The sequence below is a fragment of the Anopheles stephensi genome, chromosome 2, assembly GCF_013141755.1.
Source record: "Anopheles stephensi strain Indian chromosome 2, UCI_ANSTEP_V1.0, whole genome shotgun sequence".
NCBI classification, from domain to species: Eukaryota; Metazoa; Arthropoda; class Insecta; order Diptera; family Culicidae; genus Anopheles; species Anopheles stephensi.
Window position 1 is genome coordinate 2,817,236 of NC_050202.1, and position 25,588 is coordinate 2,842,823.

The 25,588-nt window shown below is 47.5% G+C and overlaps 1 protein-coding gene across 3 annotated transcripts in view; it reads right to left on the reverse strand.

Moving 5' to 3' along the window:
* LOC118508117 (ecdysone-inducible protein E75) overlaps window positions 1-24,703 on the reverse strand; it is an 88,352-nt gene extending 63,649 nt beyond the window's left edge. Inside the window, exons 1-2 of one of the 3 annotated variants that reach the window (XM_036047617.1) lie at window positions 24,449-24,703; window positions 18,051-20,167 (exon numbers count right to left, since the gene is read on the reverse strand). In XM_036047617.1, coding sequence (XP_035903510.1) covers window positions 18,051-19,221 — 1,171 coding nt within the window. In that variant the 5' untranslated portion in view covers window positions 19,222-20,167; window positions 24,449-24,703. Of the gene's footprint in view, window positions 1-18,050; window positions 20,168-20,365; window positions 20,500-23,392; window positions 24,405-24,448 lie in introns of those variants that run through there. The other 2 variants (XM_036047616.1, XM_036047615.1) reach the window with 2 other exon arrangements.
* Window positions 24,704-25,588: the final 885 nt, after the last annotated feature.

The window sequence follows — 25,588 nt, forward strand, 5'->3', positions numbered from 1 at the left end:
CTTGCCCGGACAGTCCCCGGGTGTAACTGCTGCCATGGCGTAGTGAGCAGAGGTCAATGGCATATGGGAAGCGCCTCTGGAGTAGCCATCAACAGCGGACGTCAGCTAGCCGGACGAGAGTTCCGAAAGTTTACGTTGACGGGGATGGAAAGAAAAATCCGTCAAAACATCAAGAGACGGATGTGATATTTTTCTTTAAACAGTTTCATATTTGAACGCTTAAGAAAAGGTTTAAAGTAAGAATACGTTTGCTAAACTATTAAGAAATGTTTCAGAAAGCCATGTAGTTTAGTAGTTTGTTGTTAAGCAAGCAACACCTACTGACACAAATTACACGACGATGCGAACTTAAATAAGATATTGGATAATACAAAAGGAAAACAGAAGATGAGGAAAATTTAAGAATAAAAAATCAAACAAACATAAGATATAAAATACACTCAAGAACATAAATTAAATAAGAAAATGCTCTAGAAGTGTCAGAACCAAATAAAACTCGGATAAAACCCACTTACTAACAGCGAGCAAGCGAAGAAGAAAACCCCCTTGCTCTAAGAGAAGCTGAAACTATAGCTCCACCGAAGCAAAAGGTGCAGGAAAAACTATGAAAAGGAAATTGTAAAAGTAAATAAACTGTGGTACATTAACCCGCAATCTAGAGCCCGGTTGTTGAAGATCGTAGGATTAACCTCCTCGCTCTTACATTGCGCGCGCCAGCGAACCTAATCGCCATCCCGTACCATGCGTGTGTGTGTGTGTGAGCCTCCTCGATCACTAAGCCCAGGGGAGGGAAAACCCCGAACACGGGCAATGAAAATAAAAAACAAAACTAAAGCTTCACACTCGAACGAATAGGAGAGTAACGAGCCCCATTACCATGGAAACCGCATTGCCACCGACAGAAGAGCCGTGTGTGTTTGTGTGAGTGGAGAAAAGTAAACTCACTTAGCCAAGGAGCTCCTCGACATCTCCCCAACCACTGTGAGCACCCGTGAGTGACTTGGTTGAAATATGCACAAAGGAAAATGGAATGGAAAACGAAAATATCACAACAAAACACCCGATACTCCGCCAGCATACTTTCAGTGCAACGGACTGTAACAACGATCGTGTGGCTCCACGATGCAAGCAAGAGAGCGCGAATTGTGTCGCTCGCTCACTCACTCACTCAAAAATGGCTCCAAGAGGGAAAAGAAAAGAAAGGCTCTCTAATTTGCTTACTTGCTTTCACTCTTTCGCTCGCGCGCTTACCAAAACACGGGGAGCCTCCATGATGTTTCTCCACGATGGCCGATGGGGGCTATGACCTTGGTTTCCTTTGCGCTCACCCCGATTGTTATGCAGTAACGGGGTTGAAAACGCGTTCGTTCTGAATATAGCGCACCCTGAGTATCAGCTTCAAAGGCGATTTTTTTATCTTGAAAACAATGTTCAAGCTCAATTTAAATTAGTAAAAAAATGATTCCAGCAGATAAAATCAGTCTTTTCCACTACATTTCCCATGTGAGACATGCCCTTCAGTTGGATTTCCTTGAAACCATTACCCTGTTTTTCGCCACAGATAACAAATAAACAACAATACAAAATCAAAATAAGAGCACTCAGACGCTGAGAACGAATTCTGTATGACAGTCCCAGTTCCCTCCTATCCTTGGGAACAGGGGAAAATCGAACGAGGCATTAATCAGCAGAAGGAAAATAAATTACCCGACGAAAGAATAACAGAGGAGCACAACAACAAAAAAACGACGATCGAGAACATCCAAAGGGTAGGGCGCCAGAGAACGTGACAACACGGGGAAACGGCATTCTTGCTTGAGTCGGGCCCGTCCGATGTGGGTTACCAGTTTACCCGATCGACTTCCATCTCGTGCTGCTGCTACTGATGCCCCACGTGAAGAAGTGGAGCAGTAACGCGCGCCATGTGAGATACCCACCTGAGAGAGTGAGCCGCAGTGGCACTCACCGAGAGGCAGTGAACGACACTCAGCGTCCCAGCTCGTCGCTACGTGTGCGTCTCCATCGATTTGCACCCAATCACAATCAACCCCCCTTTTCGACCTCTCTCTCTCACTCTCGCTCCATCGCTCTCTCACTCACGCTAAAGCAACCCTTAATCGTCTACGGTGCGAAAAAAAAGTAATATGGCCGGAGGAAGGAAGCAAACTCCACCGCGAACTACGGCGACCGAGTGCGACTGAGTGTGCGCGCATATGTCGGGCGGTAGAGGGGGGCGAGCCCGGCGTGAGACGAAGTCAATGACCGACTAACCTTGAATTCATATCAACGGACGCGCACTCGACGACTCGAAGCTGCTGCTGCTTCTGCTGGCGTAGTTGCGTATTTTGCCCATTCTGCCCAAACCCATCTTGCGATTTTCGCACTGGGACGTCGATGAGATAGCAGGCAGGGAAAGATATTTACACTCTCGTGCAACCCACCTCCTGCCGAAAAAAAAAGTATTCGGCAGAGCAGGGTGGAGGCCACCCCGTGTTTTGTCTTTTTCGTGCGGATCGCATTACAACACCACACGCATACGAATTTCTGGTTCAGCGCGATGTTTGTTGCGACTCGTCATTCTGTTCCGTACTCGATGTGCTCTAAGCATCATCTCCTTCCTTCTGCCGGATGTTTTAGTGTGTTTTGGGGCGGGTTTTCCTTACTTTCCTTTTACAAAGAAGAAACAAGAATACACTGCAGATGTACCCCGAGTGGGCAGGCAGACGCGGGCAGAGAAAATCAATAAGTTGGTTTACGTAACCTAAAAATGGCTAAAGGTATAACTGCAGAACGTGAAAGTAACCGCAAAACACATGAAAGTTACAAATCAAATTGGAAAGTACAGAAGAGTATGCAAAATTTACCAAAACAAACATAAAGAATACAAAACAAATAAAAACAAAGAAAATAATTAGAAGAAAAATTCTACAATAGTTTGAAAAAGAATACGAAACACTGTCCTCAAGAACAAAAAGATAAAAGAAATATTAAATCTTGTTAAAACAAATAGAAATCAATAAAGAATGATTGCGTATTCTCTGATGAGCTTACGAAATCGATCCATGAATTGCGTCACACGAGGAATCCGAGCCGCACAACACCTTAGACCAAAATAAAGAACCAAAATCCCCCGTGGTTGTGGATATCGCTCTGCATCTTTTTCACATGCGTTTTACCAACGGATTGATTGCAGGCCCACAGAAATATGCCGGCGTGCTCTGGCATCGGCGTGTCGTGGCGAAATAGGTCACAGGAGCAAATTTGCTGTTGCTGCTATTATTTCAGTCACTATCATTCCACACACACACAGTTGATTGCATCAAAGCGCAGAAGAATCGTTAGAGATAGGGAAGAGCGAGAGAGGCAGATGGAGAGCGAGCGAGAGAGAGAGAGAGAGAGGGTAGAGCGTGCTTCAAATATCGTTTCTAAATTTATACCAAAAACACTGGCCCCCAATGTGCTGACGGTGCTCAATAAAAAAGTAATGAAGGTAAGGTAGAGTGGTTGGCAGATTTTGTTTTTCCCCTGTTCTGAGGTTATGATGATTACGTGGGGCATATTTGCGGCGGGGGGGACACATGACCCAAGCGGGCAGGTTCATACCTTGAACCTGGGGGCGATATCGATTTTCCTTCAACTCCGAGTATGTTGGACCGTACGCGGCCGGATATATCATAGGTCACTCCACTCCAGTATTCGCCCTCGCTTTTATCATGACGTTTGGTAGAAAGGTAGACGATTTATCGCTTAAGGTTGGTTACCCTGCCGCCTTGAACGGTTCTTGTCCACGCGACGGTTGTGCTCAAGAATCATTCGCCGCAGACACTGTCCCCTACTTCGGCGTTGTCGGCACACTAGATACCACTCCAAGTCTACGCTCCTGCAGTGTTTCCATTTCCGGAACCGGTTCTGAGCGACGCCAGAAGCACGCGCGCACTCGCGCTCACGTTCCCTTGCAACGGTTAAATTCTTCCTTCCAATCTCGCTTAAATCGCGGATTGACAATGACTTCTTGCTTCTTGAAGCCACACAGGTATACCGTGTCGCAGAGCTGTCAGACGGTAGTAGCATAGACCCTTGAGTATGGCGGTGACATTTAGGCTGCGTACTGGGACTCCCAACCAAACACCAAACCCCCCCCCCGACACGAGAAGAACCAGAGTTTGCAAGGAGCAAGGCCTTTTGCGGTTCAGTGTGTTTTTGTTTCAATCACGTTCACCTGGACAGCATCTCGTACCCACTCTAGCACACGGGAAGCACACCTCCGCGACTTTTCGATTTGAACGGCCATGAACGTGAACGTGAACGAGGCGAGAACGTGCGATGTTTCCTTTACCGTACACGACCCAACCATTCGCATAGTTACCTTGCAAACATCAAACACACACAGTTAGAGGTAGTTCGTCCAAGGGGTGTTTGACGATGACGTACGTGGTAAAGTACATGTTCATCCCCATCCTATCTCGCTCTCTCTCGCTCTCTCGCTCTCATATTACCCTCGTGATACACTAGCACCGTTTGCGGCCGGCTATTAGAGCATCGCGGCTATGTTTGGCTCTGCTGACTCGATTTTTGGCACATTGGCAAGGTTCTTTCGGTTCGGTTTTCCGGTTTTACAGGTGGCGAAAAAGGTTTTACGAAGCGCACACACGCAACACAAAAACTAAAAAAACAAAACAAAAAGGGGGAAAAGAATAATTTGAAGGAAGTGAAATAATGAGCAGTTGCTGCGCCAAAGAAAGAAAGTAATTCGCACACACGGAGAAGAGGCGGAAGAGTTGAAAAATAAGAACGTTTTGTTCAACATTCGCTGTGTGTCATTGTAGCAGTTTTCCACTCTTTTACTTGCTCTTTTGTCTTGTTTGTTAGTCGTTTCTTTGAAGTCCTTCCAGATTTTTCGCTCTTTTTGTTAGTTTTTGTTATGTTTTATCTTACTTATCATCTCTTCATTTTCAACTCGCTTGTCCCATGCTTCAACATAAATTACACGCTTTCGCTAAATAAATGCAAATTACACAATTTTCGGATTTTCTACATAAAAGATTCGGGAACAAATGATACGGTCTAAACAAAATATACATATATGGGCATGCTGACATATCTGCACGAACGTGCCTCCCAGTTCACCCTGGCGCAGGTTCAGAGCATGTTGCACAACGTTTAACCAGAAACTATCGCGAGTCAATAATTATTCCCCAATTATGTCTCCACACTGTCTCACCGGCTGCCAACCCCGCGCATGGCGGATTCTTGTGACGTCAATGTGTAGTACAGCAAAAAATGACGTTCAAACGCAACAATGTAGTCTTCGGCCGTCACGCAACAGTGTCCAGAACCAGAATCAGCGAAAATGAAATATCCCCCAGCGGCACAACAAAAACCGTGTGTGTGTGTCAGTGTGTTAAATGCCAGCAGCCGAAAGTACACAAAAGCAGCTGGAAAGGAACTAATCGTTAAGTAAGCAATATTTAACGACCAATCATTTAAACAGCGCCACTCGTCGGAACTCACTACCACGAAAGAGCGATTGTTGTGATTTTTGTTTAGTAACGGAATTTCATGGTTTCGTACAAATTGCACCACTTGCATCAATTCTACAATTTAAATCTCTAATTAAAAGATATAAAATCCGCTGAGTAGGTACATCAAAGCGATAAGATTGAGATTGACAGATGGATGACAAAAGCATTCATCTCTATGACAGTCGACATTTGTCCGGCCCGAGATCCCGGACCGATGAGCAACTCTCGGCCGGCTGTCACACGTCTCGCTCGTTTCAAAGTCATGCCACGCCACGGCAGACAAGATTCGCAGTTTTACCCAGGCTCTGTGCCGGTGCCGTTTGTGCCGGACGGTTTGACCTTCCGCGCGTTTATTGATCCTCCTTTGCCTAGCTATCTTGCGCTCGCTCGCACGAGTCACTCACTGCCCTAGCTCCATCCTTGTTTGTGCCGCTTTTTGTCCGTTTCGAGTAGCTTCCCAGTAGACTAGGCACCGCAAAGAATGCGTACAAGAAGTGGCGTACCCCATCTGCCTGACGTGACGGACGTAGTCTTCCTATGTGCTTTACAGGGCCCACACCACTAAGAGCTGCCTGTTGTGAGAGTAGGATAGGGAAAGCCACAAAAACGATTCGCCAAAATACCGAGTAACTGATTCGGAGATTCAGACGTTGGAGCTCAAGGACCAGAGAACCCGGTGCCTGTGCGAGGCATACACACATCCGAGTAAGGTTGATGATTATTCAATCGATTGTACGCTGGTGTTGTTTGTTACACCAGACCAAACCCAAATGCCACCGAACTTCGCGTCCCTTCCGCCACAGCAAGGCGCGAGCGCTTATCTTATCGTGACGCCTTCACCTTCGCCTCGGCTAATAGTCGATGACCGACAACGGGCGTCCGTGGCGGCATTGAAAAAATCGGGCGCGCATTACTGCGTTCATCGACCAACGAATTTCGTTCGTTGGAGGATTTGTCGTTGTCTTCCTGATGTCACCCCGCCAGCCCGGACGGTTCGATAGCGAGCGAGCTTTATTAGTTTACGTGCGCCGCCATTAGTTTGTCCCCCATGTCCATGTCCTTGGAAGCCTGTGTCGGGTTGGGAATTGGTAGCCTTTGTTCGGTCAAACCGTTAAACAGTCCACTGTTGAGTTTCATATTTTGAGAGCCCGGAAGCGAACTCGAAGAGCCGTTAAGCCGCACACTAGTGCGGCATGTACTACTACGGCATAGAACGCCGCCATGCCGTTGGGTGCTTACGGGTGCGTCACAACCGATTGCTCACGCTGCCGACAGGGTGCGCTGCTGTTGAGCTGTGTGTCGGCTCTGTGTGTGCTCCAGTGCCACACATTTTTGGTGCTTAGTAAATAAACTGTGCAAATAAAAAATAAACCTCTTCAACACCCTCCCTACCACTTCTAGCATGGAAAGGAAGGCAATGTGGACTGTGTCTCGGATGTCGGTGAGCGGGGAAGCATTGCTTTTCGGCGGGGTTTCGCCAATTGAATGTGGAGGGTTGCAGGGAATTGCGAGAGAACCGGTGGTTGACCTTGAAATGCGACGCAAAAAAAGATCTGTTCAAATTAAATTTAGAACCCTGGTCGAGGCATCCCCAGGGCGAGAGACAGAGAGCGAGATAATGCGCAATTTTGAATGTCTCGTTCAAACTGACAGTTGGGAAACGGAGTTTTGTTGTTGCGGCTGTAGGTCCCAAGAGACAGGAACGGAGAGCTCGGCCGTGTTGAAGCTTCTGCGAGCGACCGAATAGGACCGAGCCAGACGTTGAAACGAGACACATCCATCTGCCCACATTGGCTTGTGTCACCAAGGACACAAGCATTACGTGAACTGTATTAAACCAATCCCAACCCCCCCACCCCCGGGCGGAAGGCAAACAATAATACCTGAAATGTCATGATTTCGCCTCAGAACCCTCGCCCAACGTACTCCACACCGCGCAATTACTCAATCATAAAAGAGAACAAAAAACGTAAACATAATCTTCTTTTTCTTGCCTTTGCCTAAAATTCTATCACGATCGCGTGGGAGTGAGTATGTGTTTGCTATCAGCAGAGTCACCACCCATTCGGGGCGCGTTTATCTTCCCATCATCACCCACACTCTGATCGGGTGTGCATGTACGATAGGACCACATGCCTCAACAATTTCAAGGGCAAACATGACACGCACATGTGTGTCGCGATATGAGCGGGAGCAAATAATAAAATATAATTCAAACGGCCTTGCGGTCTTCGTAATCTACCCGGTCACTACCACACACACATTAAGCATGTGTTGCAGAATGGGGTGCCATTAAGTAGGGGAACTGTAACAGGTTGATGTGTAAGTTAGCTTCGTATGTGATTCGACCCGTCATTATTAGGGAACAGCAGCTCGTCATTTGACAGCTGTCAAGTATATTAGTAGTCCGGTCAGACTATCTGTCAAAAACTAGCTCAGTTATTAACTCGGAGTATATTATCTCAGCTCATCTCAGCCGAATGTGATAATTTGACCAACATACACTCGAATGACACAAGTCAACAGAAACGATGCCCCCGGTATACAAACATTAAAGCCAACTTATCAAGTTACCTACTGCCCTGACTCCCTTACTACAAGACCAAAACATTCGAGAGAGTCTATTGGAACGGCGCAAACACATCCCAGCACACATATTCCGATTCCAATAAGCGCCGTGCAGAAGAGACGGAAACGAGATTCGAAATCGGGGAGGTTTTATGTCCGATAACGATAACTTCCAATCTTCCCCATCCATCTTACCCTCACCGGGCCAGACTCCTTGTTTCACACACACAAGCTGGAGGAGGTGTTATCGGGGTAGAGGGAATTGGTATTCTTCGTAGGCTTCACCATCCTCCAATGCCCGTTCCGTAGGCATCGGCAGCGGAGGAAGATTGGCCGGCAGCGCAGCTCGAGAGACAACGGGTGGGATAAGGTGGATGTCAACGACCGAGATAAAGTGCTGAACTTTCTCAAGGATACATCCGCGCGCCTCTTGCGCCGGCCCCGTTGACTTCGGCCGTTCTGTGCCACCGTGCACCACCAGTCAATGATCCAGCGCAATGCCACACACACACACACAACATGTGGAGTGATGTGAAGGTACCTTCCGCGCGGTGCGGTAGTCTAATGCCTGCACTGCAATGCACGGTGTGGTGCAAACGTCAGCAATGGCAGGGGATGGCAGATAAGACGCATCGCTGACGAGCATCGAATGCATTATTTTTATCACGCTTATTGGTTGCGAGTGTTGTTACACACGCTATTCACCTACTTTTAGAAGGCAGTTTGAACTCTCTTACTTTATGGTATGACAGCTGCTTAGTATTGAACTCGTAAATCATCGTTTGACATATGTCAAAATTAAAAATGACATTATTCTTATTGACATTTGACTCGTTGTTTTTGTTCAAAAATTGGACTTAATCGTATTCTTTCACATTCTACTCTCTCGTCAACTTTTGTTTTCCGTTTTTCACGTTAACTCCGTCTTATAGATTTACTTAACAATTAGTTAGATAAATCATTCCATACTTCCCAAACCAGACTCAAAGCTCACAATCACAATAGAAAGCTAAAATTACACTTTCAAAACCGATTCGACCCCAAAGTCAATGTCTGGCCGCCGTCTGGGCGTAAGGTTCAAGAGAAATTAAAAGAAATACAGCGAGCTACTCTAAACAAACGAAACCGAACTGCAAAGCAAAAGGCGCATAAAAAACACAAATCCACTGACCAAGTGGAACAACAATGTAATAACACACTCCAGCGGGGGAAAAATTGCTTCCATCGGTAGCAAAAACTCACCCCGAAAATGGTGCTTTTTTAAATGTTTCTCTCACCCCGTGTCGTGTGGGTTCATCACCCTTTCTTTGGGGGGTTGAGACCACGAGCCGGAGTTCGTGCAACACCCCCCCGCCAATGGGAAGCCACGATCATCGTCATCAGCGGTGAAACCCACCATTCCGATCCAAAGCGCCACCAGACGTGTGAAAGAAAGGAGTAGAAAGAGAGTGAAGCTATACAACAACAAAAAATAGCTCCGGAGCCAACCCGCCTCACCGCTAGAGCTGTGGAAGAAAGCTGCGAAGAAAGTGCAAAAGCGAATAGCCGAAGAAAGGTAACACTTTCGCTCGTTGAAAGTGAAGGTTCGCTTGATCTTTTCTGCGTTTTTTTTTTCGCTGGTCTAAGATATGCGAGAAGAAGCTGTCTTTCTCTTTTTATCCACCTCTTGAGACCCACGTACCTGTGGCAGAAAGGCTTTTGGGCTCGAAAAATGTTGGGAGTGGATTTTTGTTTCAAATTTTGCGCTTCGAGTTGAGGAAAAATTGGATATGCGTGGAAAACGTATTGAAAGTGAAGTTATTTCTTCTCCAGGGATAGTGCTGGTGAGGAAACTCCAGCTGTAGGCCATGGATAAGTCTCTCACAACAAAAAAATGTTGTCTCCGCTGTCAGTGAACTTGACCAGACCGTGAAGAATTTAGTGAAGCGATTATTAATGAGTTTCTTAATCGCTGGGTGAAATTGGGGACCTACCTGGAAATAAGAGAGCGACATCCCAAATTAAAAGCCCACTACAATCTTCATTCAAACAAATGGCTTCATTTGTAGCCACGATCGCCCTGTTTTTGGGGATCGATCCCGCGGAAGTGATCATATTTAATCACCTTCTCGGTGGTCGATTCTCCTCTGCTAATTGGAGGTTCAGTGTCGTGTTGGAAACCCGAACTCTCCGCTTTTGGATCTTCTCCCGTGGTTCCATCCACATACAGCAGCCACCGATTTGCGGAAGGTGTCCTCAGCTGTGTCCGAAATTTTACGCGCGCTCGACCAAATGCCAAACGCTCTTCGGTTTTCGGCGATGACCGTGAGGATTAGCGCGTTGGAAACAAAGTTGAATGAACCTACCAAAATGGGCAACCGACAGAAACTAGGCGTCAGGTTGTTCGTAGATCGTTATCGTAGAGATTGGTTCGACTTCTGTTTGCTTGGTGAAGTTCGCATTGGAGCAGCCGGTGTTAATAAAAAAAATGGTTTAAATATTCAAGTGAGAATTTTAGGAGAGAGAGAAACATGACTATCACAGGACTTTTTTACATTATTTAAAATGGATTTACTTTTCAATAATAAACCTCTGCGCCTAAAGTTATGCAGTCGTCCAGCAAAATATCTCCTTCACTTTATCTTCTGATATTCGTTTTTTTTTCACTTTGCATGCGTTAATCAAAACGACTTCCTTCTTAGCATGAACATCTGGCAGTGCGTCACAATTTTAAGAAGCTCGAGATTCAAAACCACAAATCCGATCCCCAAAACGGGAAACCTGCTTTATCCATTTTTGCCACAACCCTCAACAAACGGATCCCTCACATTCGGCAAGAGCTGAACCCAACAAATGTTCGATTGTCTCAGGTAGACCGTTTCCCACAAACCGAGCAGCGATCTTAAGGAGAGACAAATTAGGAACCAGTTCGGAGGGTTGTGATTCTGCTGCCTGTTGATTGCAAGATTGCCGGAGTGGTGATAGAAAAGAGCAAGAACTACGTCTTTGTTCGTAGGCTGGAATTGGAATGATTTTTGGTCCATATTGAGATTGGAAGAATAAAATTGGAGGACACTTCAGTGGAGTTTGAAGTTGGGTAGGTATTCTAGCTGTCTGCAACTCCCATCAAAACAAAAAAAGACGATCTGTGATTCATGACTTAAGTTCCAGATGGGCAGAACGCTGAGGATGGCTTAAAGGATGCCCTCCAATAAGATGACTCACAGAGAAGTCCATGACGGACAATCAGATCTGCGACTGAAAGAGAATATTCATCGAACTCAATAAAAACACAGCGTGCCAGTCTGTCTCATGACTGTGGAGGATGTACGCGAAAGGGCACTGGCACGAAACATTTCTAAACGTCCCTCAACCCACTTCGAGTGGCTTTATCAGCTTACTCATGGCAAGAGCCCCTCCCTTACTCGCGCATGCTGCTCAACTAGTCGGTCATGAACCTGATTCAGCTCAGCTCGATGTTGAACAAAAAAGCGGGGTAGTCACATCCTTCTGTGCCACACACACACATACACACATCTACTCCAAGAAGCGGGCGTTCCAGCGTTCCCCAAGTGAGCGTCATGTGCAAAGTGCAAAAATGTGCATCCGAAGTGCATGTGCAGGCTGACGGTGCGAACAATGTGTGAGAGCGGCTCAGTCAGGATCTTTGGACGATCGAGTGGGACAGAAAGCGCGAATCCAGTGAGAGGTAATCGCAGTACTGACTCTACCAGCTTATGTTCGAGCGAGTGAGCTCCTCCCCGCGGGCAAACGGAAGGGTGTGGAGGAGGAGGCACAAGATGAAAGGCACGATCGTTTCAACTCGGTCATGAACCTTTTTAGCATGAGAAGTGGCTTCGAGTCGGGGTTGCGCATATCTCGTGGGACGCCGGTCGTGGTACACATCATCGCGCGATCTCGCGATGCGTCTCGTTGCCCCGAAGAAGGGTTCGTTGACTCATGTTGATGATGATGCGGGCCCTCTCGTATCGAGCTCGTCGTCTTTGTGCCGCTGCCCTAGTACAGATACGATCGAGGAACTACTGCAGTACTACAACTACTGCCACATAACTCTTTAGCTGTGCATACTCAAAACCAAAACGATTGCAGATTTAGACACAACTCTCGGGATTTTTAAAGCATTTAAAATTAAGTTCATAGCACACGATCATACAATCTGCTTAGAACACGTTTCGCAAACTAAGCATAAGCAATAAGAAAGGTAAACGACGCCACGGCACACGGGATACCGCATCATTATTCGTTGCGAGCGTTGATAATTCTAAGAATAACCTGGTCTCTGCAGTAGCAGCTAGCGCAGTGCGCTGCGAATGCGTGATGCATCTTTGTATGTGAAAAGCATCTTAAGAATGCAACGCGTGATCTTGCTGCATGCAAATGCACCTCAGCGAGTCAGAGCATGCCGCCCGCAGAGCAGCTAATCATGATTTGCTCAGTTCTCACGATTAAGAATAACGCCTCAATAGTGGATGATTATTGCATCCATTAAAAAGACTTTAAAAGTGTCAAATAGACATTTTATGGCCGACATCACTCACTCTAGTTAGAAGTCCACCAAACCTTGGGAGTCTTAGGATGACTTGGCCTCACGTTCCCGGATTGCTTGGTTTAAGTCTAGATAATAAGTTCTACTTCCGGGACATAATCCGAATAGCATCAAAGTACTTGGTTGATACCTCCAGTATCATATTAGATCAGGAACTATCAGGAACTGTATTGTGGATATAGCAAGTGAGAAATTCGTCTAACTCTACCCACTTTCTGGTGCCCGCTCTTGAAAAGATTTACAAAACAGTGCTAAACATCCCCAAATTTTGGGGATTTTGGAAATTCAGCTCTGACACTGTGAAGTCAATTTTCCTGATGATCTATCCCAACAGTCTGGCATCTATAACTAGTCTTAATATAGACGACATCAGAGCACTCTTTCTACTACCTCCATTGATTGATCATTATCATTGAACTAAAAGTTTAAAGCTTCCTTGGTGACAAGTATTTTCTACAATGTATCTCCATGAAAGCTCCTGCTCTCTCTCTCTCTTTCTCGCTGGGACGGAAATGGCGAAAGAAAAAGAACCTCGACGACGCGCAACGGATGTGCACCGTTTAAAAAATGGTGCCAATTAAGCGAACGATTTATTTTCCATACAATCGACTCGATGCCGGACGAAATGTATATCACTTTCACCCGGCACCGAAATGGCAAATATTTATGACCCCCGTTTCCACGTTACTGGTCCACACCGTCGCCGCACAAGTTTTCCACTACTTTTCCGAACTACAACAACGTCAACCGCTCCGGCCCTGGGCGAGAGCTGGGCGTGCTGGAGAGGAGTTTTACCTTCATTTTCATCGTCGAGTGTCCTATTTACTTTGATGCCCTTTTTTTCTGTTCTCCACCGGCAATGCAACGAGCCGCGGGTTCGTGTGGGGTTCGCGTGGGTGACAGTCGGTACAGAGACCTTCACCGGAGACCGGCGAGATGATGTTGCCTTTTTCTTTACGGCGTTATCTTGCCGCTGGAGTTTCGAATCGAAAACAGTGAAATTGGCCTTGGTCGCCGGTCGGTCTTGGTGACTTGGATTCGGTTTTACTTTCCAAATGTCACTGCACGCTTGCCGTCTTTTCCCTCGGCACCAGGGAGGAAACTCTTACCAGAGGTCAACCATCTCCGTCGACTCGGGTGTACGGTCTTTAAGGTTAGCTTTCTGAGTTGCTGAGCCGGGAGTTGTGTTGTGTAGTAAACGATGTTACCTGCTTCTACTGATCTCGGGGCGTTGTGATCCGGGGTCTAGTAAAACTCTTCCAAAGGAATTTGTGAATGGACTTTTGGATGGATGTAGTTTCTTCAGAGCGTGCAGTGGTAAAAATGATACACCACAAGAATTCCCTTCCTTCTGCTTCCCTTTCTCTTTCGTGCGTTACCTCGCCGGAGAGCTGATTGAAAGGAGGTGAAAGCATCAAGACCCTTTCCTTTCCCTCCACCAGCACCGATCCAGCCCGGCGATCGATTGAAAACGATCGAAAGCATAATAATGGCTGCATACACCGCTGCATATCTCACACACTGTTGCAGCGCTGCAACCAAATCGCGATCGCAAATGAACTTTAGGAGAGAAGACAAAAAAAACAGCCTTCCAACACTCACTCGCACACACTTTCACACACACCCCCCCCCCCCCCCCCCCCCAACACACCAAGCGGAGGACACACTGTTCATGCTACCCGTGACCCACTGGCTTCCTCCCCTTCCTTCAGCAGACAAGGGTAGTGTAACGTACAGCGGACGGTGGTCACCAACCTTGCGCCCACCACGGTTGCACCAGCAACTCGCTGGCTTCCTCAATCAAACGATGAAACGAAGCGGCCAAAAGCGAACAGACAAAAATGCCACCAAACCCAACTTCCCAAAGCTGTCCGAAACCAAAAACTTACGGTGGAACTTGGTGGCCGTTCAATTTCTCTTGCGGTTCATCGAACTTGTCTCTCTCTCTCGCGCGCGCTTCTTCACCCCTCGCAGCTCCCCCATGCACACACACGCTCACTCATTCAACCCACGTTTATTTTCTCCATCACGTCCCTACCTTTACTACTCGCTGGAGTGTATTCGAAAATATTACATTCCGTTTTGTACACTGGTTTATCATTTCTTCTTCTCTTTCGTTTGTTTTTCTCTATCTCTTTCTATCGCTCTTGATTCTTTTTTTGTTATTGTTGAGTTTTACTCATCTTTTCTATTTTTTCTTTTCTTTTAACACTTTTTCTTCTTTTTCTTTTATTTTTTTTCTTGCGTTCCATATAATTGTCACAAAATCAAAGGCAAGAGAATGAAATTTACGAACAAAAATATAAATTGTAATCACTTGTTAACTTTTTTTGCAACAATGTTTTCTTTTTGAAAAGTATATTAAATACATCAATAATAGATTTGAGAGAGATCAATAGTAATCAAATAGCAACCAATAAATACTAAAAATTCCTATCAAACTGTACGAACGCTAACCGGAGCTTTTGCAAAAGCTTTTTCCCCGGAGAGGAAAAATAAAGAAAATCGCTCTGTTTTGCTCTCCCTCATCCCATCATTCACATCCACCAGTCTATCGCTTTTCGCTTTTTTCCTCATTTCTGTTTCGCTTTCATCTTCGCTTCTCCCATTTCCCAACCGTCCAGTGAAAGAGAGACCGACTGCGCTGTGTTGCGCCATCTGGTAGCGACTGGCGGAAAATGTTTTTATCCAACCAATCTCTCTCCGTGCCCGTCCAACAGAGGGCGCTCGGACGGTGAAATTGCAACTCCCACTTTCTCCCATCCAGCAGGAATGAAAAGGGGATGAATTATCGTCCTGTTTTTTTGCATAGGTTTGTGCAATTTAAATTCTTTTCTAGATGACTGTGTTTTTTTGTTTGTGCTTAAGCAACAAACGCGCAGGTCCATCACAACATCACGCTCAGGGAAAACTTCATTGACAGAAAGCGGTGGGTGCTTCAGAATGATGACAACAACACTCGAATTGCAACGTGCAGCGAGCCTTCCTCGCTTTAACGGGAAACGCATTCGTCAAGTTCCTTCAATCCTCACGGCAAAGGTCAAGCTCGCCCCAGCACCACACAGCACCAAACAACAGAACGCGCGATGAAAGCGTGCAGCTGGAACTGCAAAATGACGAACGCATAAAAAAGTTATCCTCGGCGGAGGGCGAAATGTCAAAACAATTGTCCCGCGCAAAAGCGGCTTGTGTTTAACCAAACACAACAAAATGGCCTCGTACTTCACCAAGTTGCCAAAATATTGCTGCCGAAAGCTTGCCCCGTTTGTGCGCGGATTGTTTATTTAAACCGCTCGTTCACCTCACCAAAAGCAACCACAAACGTACGGGTGTAACGGTGATGGGCCATTGTTGTGCTAGGTTTGGACGCATTTCGACAGAAGGTCCACCAGGGTACCGCAGCTTAAAAAATGACCCCTTTGATAAATTCATGCACTTTCGGGGGTGCTCTTGAGGACTCTCTTGTTGCCTCTTTTTACCTCAACACACCAGCTCCCGCATGACGAGTGTGGTCCCCGCCCGCCAAACCACCCCAACAATGAGTGACCATGCATGCTCGACGATCCTCACGAAGGCACGCACGAAATACCCTTTTTTCGAACTTTAATGGTGCCAGCTTCTATTTAGCCTCCATCTTCGTTCCAAAACTTCCCCAAGGTCACAAACACACACACAAACTCTCAGCCATCCTGGACTTCCATAGCGCGGCAGGCATTGAAGCGTAAAGGCCACACAAAGTCAAAGTGAAGGCCACCCTCCAATCCAACTGGGGACGACTAAGAATAATCCTTGCCTCGAAGCAAAAGGGACAAAACACGACCGAGAGCGATAGCATTCATTTGCTAGAAAGAAACGCCCAAACCGAACACCCACTTCCGCGCCAGAGTTCGCTGACGTGCCCCTCTTTTCCACCAAGTGAAGGCGCATGATTCGAAAGAAAGGGATGAACGGATCTCGGAACTCCGATGGGCACTCCTCCGATGGGGTTACGGAACAAGGAAAAAGCATCAACACGCCAAGGATCAATAGCCATGGCTAACTTGCCCGTGTGTGTGTGTGTGTGGGTGTGTGTGCGAGTGTGACCCTGGGTGGAGGGATAATTATACATATTCTAGCACCATCAGCGATGCCCGGTGCCTTGATTAGGTTTCGTTCGAATGGTGACGATGGTTGGTGCACACCTTCCGTTTCGTCCTTGGCTGGCAAAAAGGGTTTAATTTAACCGAACCGAGGTGCTGCACATTCGGCAAAGGGTGCTTAAGGGTCAAAGCCGCAGCTCTCCGTTCGCCGACCGTTGTGTGGGAAAACAATATTTTAATAATGATCAAATTAATAAACAGCTCGCTTGTTAAACGATTAATTATACAAGTTTTATGCAGTGGGAAATTGAATGTCAATTGAATTAAGGATAATGAAGGGAATTCTATTGGACTGCCATATTATGGTGGATGATTCAAAATAGACTTAGAACAAAAAGAAAATTCAGACATGTTAAACATTTTTTCAGTATCACAACATCTCTACTCTCTGTTACTAAAAAAGTACAGAGCAATAAATAGCACATTGAATAGGTTCAGAACAGTGGTGGCCGAAAAAAATGTCCACCGTTACTGACGTCATTTTTTCGCATCCACCATGCTTTATTGAATATTTGCGACTAAAACCCCCCGAGATGATGCAAAAAGAAGTCCCACACACACACACACGAACTACAACCATTTGGCACATCACGTTCGTTAACGCCGTTCGCCATTATTAAGTACTTCCGCATCGCACCGGTGAGACGACATCGCCGTCACCTTCACAGCGTTATGGATGAAAAGCTGCCATCACGATCAACGTTTCGTCTATATTGAGTGCCATCCGTGTTTAACCTGCTCATTAGCAGGTGATCTTTTACGGTGCTGAGCGGTGGTTTGCGATTATTTTTGCGATGCGATCCGGCGATGCGCATACTAATGCGCATGGGCTATCGAGATGGAGCCGCCTGGTACTTGACTTCCAAGGATTTTATCTTATGTGTCCTGCATCGCTACAGAAATTGTTGGTCCTTAAGGTAATACGATAGGATGATTACCGGGGGATTTTCGAAACTAAGTTGTCGGGCGCAATTCTCATGACATGTCCAAAATCCCGAAGAATTCTGACTCTATTTTTTTTTTGGATTATGTTGAGGTGTGTCCCCTATAATCCTTCCTCATATACCTTTCAAACTACCCTTTTGATCATCATCCTTATATCTCAGAGTTCCAGATTCTTCTACCACGAAAAGGGGTTTGAAATAAGAAGTATCACATTTGAATCAAGATAAGCGAAGTTTTGAAAGACTTCAAAGGACGTGATCACCCAGATAGCCCAAGACAAATATCCCGTTCTTGGATAATGAAATTTCAAAAATTATTTTTTTTACTTACCTAAATCTGGCATGGAACTGGACGGTTCCTCGTGTCCTCCGCCGCTCTTGGACAGCTTCAGCGGCGGCGGTGGAGGTGGAGGCTGCATTGAGGTTACGTGTCCGTGTTGATGATGATTGTTACTGTGTTGCTGTTGCTGCTGCTTGCTGCTTGAAACCGTCGTTGCTGTAGTAGAGGTAGCCTGCGTTGGCGGCTTGCTGTAGCTGGAAGCACGCTCGTTCGACACGAGGATCGTGGTCGTTGTCGTGATGCTGCTGGAAGTGTGAGGATGCTGCACTACCCCGACACCGCCACTTCCGGCAGGCGAAAGGCGTCCTTGGTGGGAAGGTGGGGGTGATGGTGGTGATGAGTTACGGCCACCACCGTTCGTAACGATGATGCTACTGTGTTGCTGTACACGGTACGGTCCACCACGAGTTCCTTCCTCCATCAGAACGTGGTCCGGTTCCTGCCGGTCTTGCTCCGACTTCACGTCACTGCGAGAATCTTGCTGGAGCTGTTGCTGTGTTGAAGCAGGTTGATAGAACCGACCATCTCTTATCACGTGTACTCCCTGGCCACCTGCCACCAGCACTCCACCCTGCACCGGGAGCTTCTGCCCAACGGCATCATCTCCATCGTCGTCGTCGTCGCACGAGTGTTGGTGCGCCTTGGACACGATCTGTATCCGCGCCATCATCCGGTCCGGGTCCTCGGATGTCCGGCGTAAGGTGAGTGGTGGAGGCGACGGTTGTCGGGGTGTTATGGTCGTTGGAGATATTGGACCCCGAAGCCCGAGGGCCAGTTTGAGCGTTTTCTTCGGTGGCAGATGGGACACGGGTAGTTGCTGCAGTGTGGAGGACGAAGGTAAGGGTGGCGTTGCGGTTGGCCTTGAACCTTCGTTTCCACCCGGCCGTGCACCGTACACGATGCACTGATTTTCGCTTATTACGAATGTTCGCACCTCCGGCGTGGACACCATCTTCTTATCGTCCGGCCCGCTACCAACCTGCTGACCAGGATGACACCGCTCCACGTCTTCCTGTGACCTTCGGTCGCCGTTGTGTTCGCCACTGACGCCATCACCACCATTCGCCACTCCACGTGAGTCTTCCGTCTTTATCAGGATCTTTCGTTCCACCACTCCACCGCTTCCTCCACTCCCCGGTCCCACACTTCGAATGCACTGCATTGCTGTTTGGAGGGACGAGGACGAATTTATTGACGAATTTTCCAGGGAAACGAATTTTCCTTCTCTGTTTTGGAAAATGTCACAAACACACACACGCACACTCGCAAACCACCCGGATAGGGACACCTACCGAACTTTCATTCACGTGGCCGGGTTTTTGGTCACTTCCCTCTTCTTTCTTCTTATCAAATCGATTCACTTGTTGCCTGCTTCACTTGTTCTTTCCGCCTCTTTTCACCAACTTTTTTTCATTTATTGCCTTGTTTTTTGCACATCTTTTCGGTTTCCCTTAATCGCACTTTTTTCCTGCTGACTTCTCACTTCCACCGCACCACCTCTCTATTGCTTCTGTAACAGTGCTAAGGTACACTCACACTACCGAAACAAGGCAAAACATTTGCTGGGTCACACACACACGCACACACGCACACATAAACGCACCTATACTAGGTCTGTTACTACACCTAGTAGTAGCAGCAACATTGCCAACGTTTCGATGACGCACACACGCTTCACGAAACCCAACCAGGAGGATAGTTACTCAGGATTGCTCCTCTCTCTCCGGTTTATCAAATCCTCGTATATTTTTGCAGGAAGTATTGCAATAATTTTCCGACCACTGACGGAAACTTGGACACACACACACTCACATTTTCCTGTGCATCAAAGATCCTGGCTAAAGATGATGCTTGGTGACACACGGAAGCAGGGAGGTATTGGAAAAACTCAAGGTCTACTTGTTCAGCCACAGATGTACACACACACACGCTTAAGAAGAGCCGTTGACAACCGTATAGCAACCAGTCCACGCACACGTACACACATCAGCTAGTAGGCGACGGTGTGTTGTCACTGTGTCAGGTGTTGTTGGTGTGTTTGTTTGTGTTGTTGCTTTCATTGTTCCTCCGGCCTGCCAGAGAACGGTATTGACGTTTGAAGAACATTTCTGTGGAGAAGCCGAAAAGAAAATGAACGGGGAAGCAAACACCCCCCATATTAGCGCGTTTTGTTTCACTTTCACTTTTTCCCGTCGATTTTTCTCGCCGCCGTCTCGAGATGCTCAAGAAATCGGCGGTGAGTGCCTTTTCGTGTTTCGTCCTGTCATTTTGACAACCGTGCAGCTGGCTGGCTGCTGCCGTAGTACCTTAACTTAATTTTGATCCTTTTCTGCAGCAACGAAGCTTTCCTTGTTTCGATTTTGTCGGGAAATGTGTTACTCTCTCTCACTCTCCCTCGCCTCCTCCCTTTCTCTCTCGCAAAACACACCACGTGTTATTGTTTTTTTCCTGTTTATTGCCACAATTTAATAATATTCGTACCGTGTTCGACCGGTCACAGAATAAACTAAGCGGCAGAGCAACTCAGCAACATTCACCACGCTCTACAGCAGTGGGAACGTTTTCTTGCGTCAACACACAACAAATCGACGCACACGCGCGCACACACACACTCAGCAGGGGGTTGATTAGGCGCGGTTTGGTGTGGAAGTATAGCAGGGTGAGAAGAGCGGAGCGCGGAACGTCGACCGACAATCTCGCGGCGGCCGAGTTCGCTTGTCAAACGCGGCCGAGTTCAAGGTCAACATTTTCGGCAATTCAACAAACGCGGCGCTGCGTTAGCGGCCACTCACACCCATATACACACGGAGTGCCGCGCGAGTTACGCAAACGCCACTCACGGTGGCTCTTCCGCATTTGCGCTTGTTCCGCAGCAGGCGGGAAAGAGACGGCACACACGAACGCGCTCACGAGCGAGCGAACGAGAGAGTCGACCGTGGCCGTGAAATTGAACGCGGTGTGTGCTTGTGGGATGAAGCGAGCAAGACAAGCATGGGTCTCGCTCGCTCTCCTTCGCTCGGGAGTTGTGCAATTGGAGACTCGATCTCGTTCTCGCTGCCGGCCCGGGAACACACGGCAAAGTTTGCGCTGATCGGTGGCGATTTATTTGGCCTACTGCTGCGATGTGTTTGTGTCCCAGCCAGATACGAAAAAGCAGGTTTTAGGGCTCTGTACACCCATCACAACACGGCACAGTGAGCAGTGAGAGAATTCATGCAAATCTCCTGTTACACACACCCGTTACAAAGACCCGTCCATCGATCTCGCGCACTGGGGTTTGGTGTGACGCATGCAGCTCCAAGGCCAACCTGAACGCCATCCGTGCACGGGACCACAGCGAGTACGATGCTGTGCTAAAATCGCCTCCCGTTTGTTTGAGTGCCTTCGGAGCTGCCATCGAAAGGGGAGTGTTTGTTGTTTTATTTCGACGAGGTGCTGGCTGTGTGTTGGTGCCACATTCCCTATTGCGGACGGCGTGTGTTCAACCCGGAACACAGTGCCCGCACTCACGGGTTACCCATTGGCCTACTCTGGCGGTCGTGTGAGTGTGTGTGCTTGTAGTGCGGCTACAATGAGAATTGTGTGAGGAACGTGATTGTTCCATGGCGAGAACAACTTCTGGAGCAGCCAGATCTACTCAGGAACGACTGATTAACGCATTTTTCCTACGACTAAGCATTTCAAAACATCGAAACTGTTTACATTTCATTAGCCGTGACTTTTTGGAAGTGGGATTATTTGTTAATTTCCAACGCTGCCCTACAAAATTCATTGAAATCGGCATTGGAAAAGCCATCTCCAACACTATTTCCGGCTTGCTCTGGAACTTGGTGAGCTCGCAAAAGCAAATAAACCATAAACACACTAGACAAACACCCTCCACTGCGGGAAACAAACACTCGAAGTCCCGGGGAGATACGTTCCCAGGGACCGTAGTAGTTGCCGTGCACACGGGGATGGCGTCCGTCCGGCCTTGGAGACGAACGCGTCACGCACCAAAGCGGCTGTCAAATCCATATGCGGGTCTGCCTGACAGTGAATGCTAAACTCTCTCTACCCCCCGCGATATGTACAGTCGGCCGCACTCACAGTAACAATGTAATGGTGTAATTTAATTACAATTAAGCACATTCTAATTAGCCGATAATATTCAGTAGAATGGTCTTCCGAATGTTGAACCTTTCCAACTTCAAGCAATTGTAGCATAGAAGAATAGAATTTCATCATAGCTCTCTTCAATCTTAGTAGAAAAAAACTAAACAATTTATTGGTAAGGTCAGCTATGTTGCCTTGTTCATGAAAAAATACTAGTTGAGTTATGGAGCAGTCTGCCCCTATTGAAGTCCCGATGCTAGAATTCAAATCGAGAGAGATTGAAATAACACCCATGACAGAGCACCATATTAGCTCAGAGTCCTTAATATAAGAAAGTGGCATAAAGATTTGAGCATAATCCGGGACTTTATCAACTGTTCCATCTGGCAGGTTCAAATGTTGGACATCCTCGAACAATTTCTTCTGCTTCTTTAGCTCTAGAACCTCGAGATGTCTCGCCCGGCCATTTCCTGCTGTCTGTGACTTGATTTTACCAGTAGCTGGATAGGCTGTCCTACAATCCTCACACTACTTTAACTTTCCCCCAATTCTAAGCCATTCATATGTCGCATTTTTACCGGCTTGATCCCGTGGCAACTACTCCCCGTCATACGGTCACTTGACCGACACCGGAGTTTTATGTCCGCTCGGCTGACATTTGGCCCTGACGCGTCGCCGACCGCGACACCGAATTAACAGTGTTCCAAGTTCAAGAACAACGATCATCAGACCAGAGATCATGTCGAATAATCGATCGCTCATTGATCTAACTTTTCCCTCTTAATTGACACACCACATCCATGCACACACACACACCTTCCCCTTTCGACCGAAATTAGAAACGGTGCGATGGGAGTGCGAGCTCACGAGTTACCGGCACACACCCATACCGGCACACGAACGGTTTACGTTTCGTCACCAACACACGCACGCACGTACACAATCCGGGAGCGCGCGCGGGAGAACGAATTCTATAAAAAGACACGGGAAACGATTTTCATGGTCAACATTTCACCTTGAATACGTTTATTACTTGGCACTCCTGATGGCGTTGATTATAAAATGTGTTTGACATTGTTGGGCCTGCCTGCCTGCCTGTTGGACTGGAGTGTCACACCGCGGTAGTGGTCTTATCAAGAGCCGTCAAACGCACACCATACACCAAAACCGCACGGTCCGTGTGGTGCGGTGCTGTCACGTTGATAATGGTTATCACGGGTTTATTCAATAAATTTCACCTCCATTCGCCTCGTGCTATTGTTGTTGGCATGCTGGCTGCTGCTGCTGCTGCTGTTGTTCGCTTGCAATTTTCAGGTGAAGCTGTGTGTACTACGATTGTATCACCACTAGTCGCAGCAATAGCCGCAGCAACCAAACACACACACCAGAATGTACGTCCTCTACTATACAACGCCACGAGAAACAATTCCGAATCGCGACCAACCAACCCAACTCCCAACAACGAATACACACACACACACACACACGCCCGGCCTGCTCAAAACAGAAAGCACCTCTCTGTTTGCCCGGCGCGTTTTTTGGTGTGCCATTCTTCGTTTCGGTTTGTTTTCTTTTCAGCGCCCATTTCTTGCTGTGTGTGGCTCTTTCGCACCCGAGCGTGACAGCTCGCCCGCGCTCACTCACACAACCGGGAAGGGTTTTGCTCTTCTTCTGCTGCTCCTGTTCTTGTTCACTCGCGGCGGCACCGGGTCAAGGCCCTGCCGGAGCAAACTCAAGGCCAACACACAACACGACAAACGCGCCACACTGATCTTGGGGAGGCAGCACACTGAGACGCACACACACACACACACACACACCGCACGAATGAAGAAAGCACACAGTGGATGACGGAGAACCAGAAAATAATAATAAAGTGTCGCGTTGTGTGAGTCTGGGAACGTCTCAACTCGTTATCCCGATCGGAGTTCACCGTGATGTAGAACACTCTTCAATTTTCCTTTTTTTTCACACACTGCTGAAGTGTAAATATTGATGTTCTAACCTCCTCGAATATTCCAACAGTTGCCTGAGGCTGAGGTCTGGCCACAGAATTACAATACTGGTAGGCTTGGCTATTCCAATATTCGAGTAGAGATGACTTCGATCGGTATCGAAGCAATCGTCCGCTATTCGGTCGCTATTGGTAACTGGCACCCCCGGTTGTTTGACATTTGAACCTGTCATGTGTGCGGAACCGTGAAGTCGCAGCTAAATATTCCATTTGCGAGGTAAGAGAACGCCACCCACAATCATCACCGCACACCGCAGAGATAATCCCAAGCCTGCAATACCTTTTTAGCAACCACTTCTGAGACAGGTGCATCGAAAAGGTTGCCGTCTGTTGGAGGAGTTGCCGAGAACGCCGAGCGCTGAAATACTGCTTGTCACTGATCGCCAACGCACGGCTCCATCAACAAGAACAACAGCAGGAACGAAAAAGTCCACCCGGAACAAAAGCACTATCCGACGTGACAGCGACTGAACTCCGTCAGCAGAGTCCGCAACGTCAACCGTGTCCAAGCCATTCGAAAGATTTCCCTTAACTGATTTCGCTTTCATTCGGTTTGAATGCGTGATGTTACCCTCGCCGTACGATGGGCACAAACCGGCACGGCGCACACCGACTCCTTCCTTGCATGTGTGTGAGTGTGTTTGTTTCGGTTCTCGACGACTACCATCCAGCGTCGCGTCCAACCTCTTCCCCTCGCCCGCCACCCTCCACACACTCACAAGTCCCCCGGCCCACACCACCCACTAGGCATTCCCCGCTGGGTTAAGGGCTGGGACCACCGTGTCTCGCTCTCTCACGGGCCCACTCGCTCTCTCGCTCTCACTCCCTGCTGTACTGTACTATGCGGGTTGGGCTAGAACTTTGGCGGCTCTTCGTTCCAGAGTTGCCGAAGGGGGCCCGTTTTCCCGTTTGCGTTCTTCGAGGGACGGGAAGATGCATCTCCTTCTCGCGCTCTGCTGCACATGCGGCGCATGACGGTGGGTTGATGTTAGTTTTGGTTGCTGTTGCTGTTCGTTCGTTCGTTTCCGCTGCTGGCCGCTTTCTCGTACGAGGCCCAACCACCAGAAGTGGTTGAGTTTATTCTCGGTTCCGTGTCGATGCGCTGGCTCCCCATTTTCCCCGAGGTTCACAGTATACAATCGTGCGCTCTTTTGCGCTCTGGCACAGTGAGGGCCAGGTTTTAGCGTGCGGAAGGTTCAGCTTTGATATTACGAAGTCTTTTTTGAAGTAGTAATATAGTAATATTTTTGTAGGAATAGTCATCATTGGATGTACTGCTCTATAAATGTTGTAACAACCCGTATATGAGGACCTGTAAAAGTAAAATTAGAGATTTCGAGAAGACTCTCTGAGAATCCTTGAGAATTATCTATAGTCTGGACCTCTGACACGCCATGAAGTAGATACCAGACAACCCAGT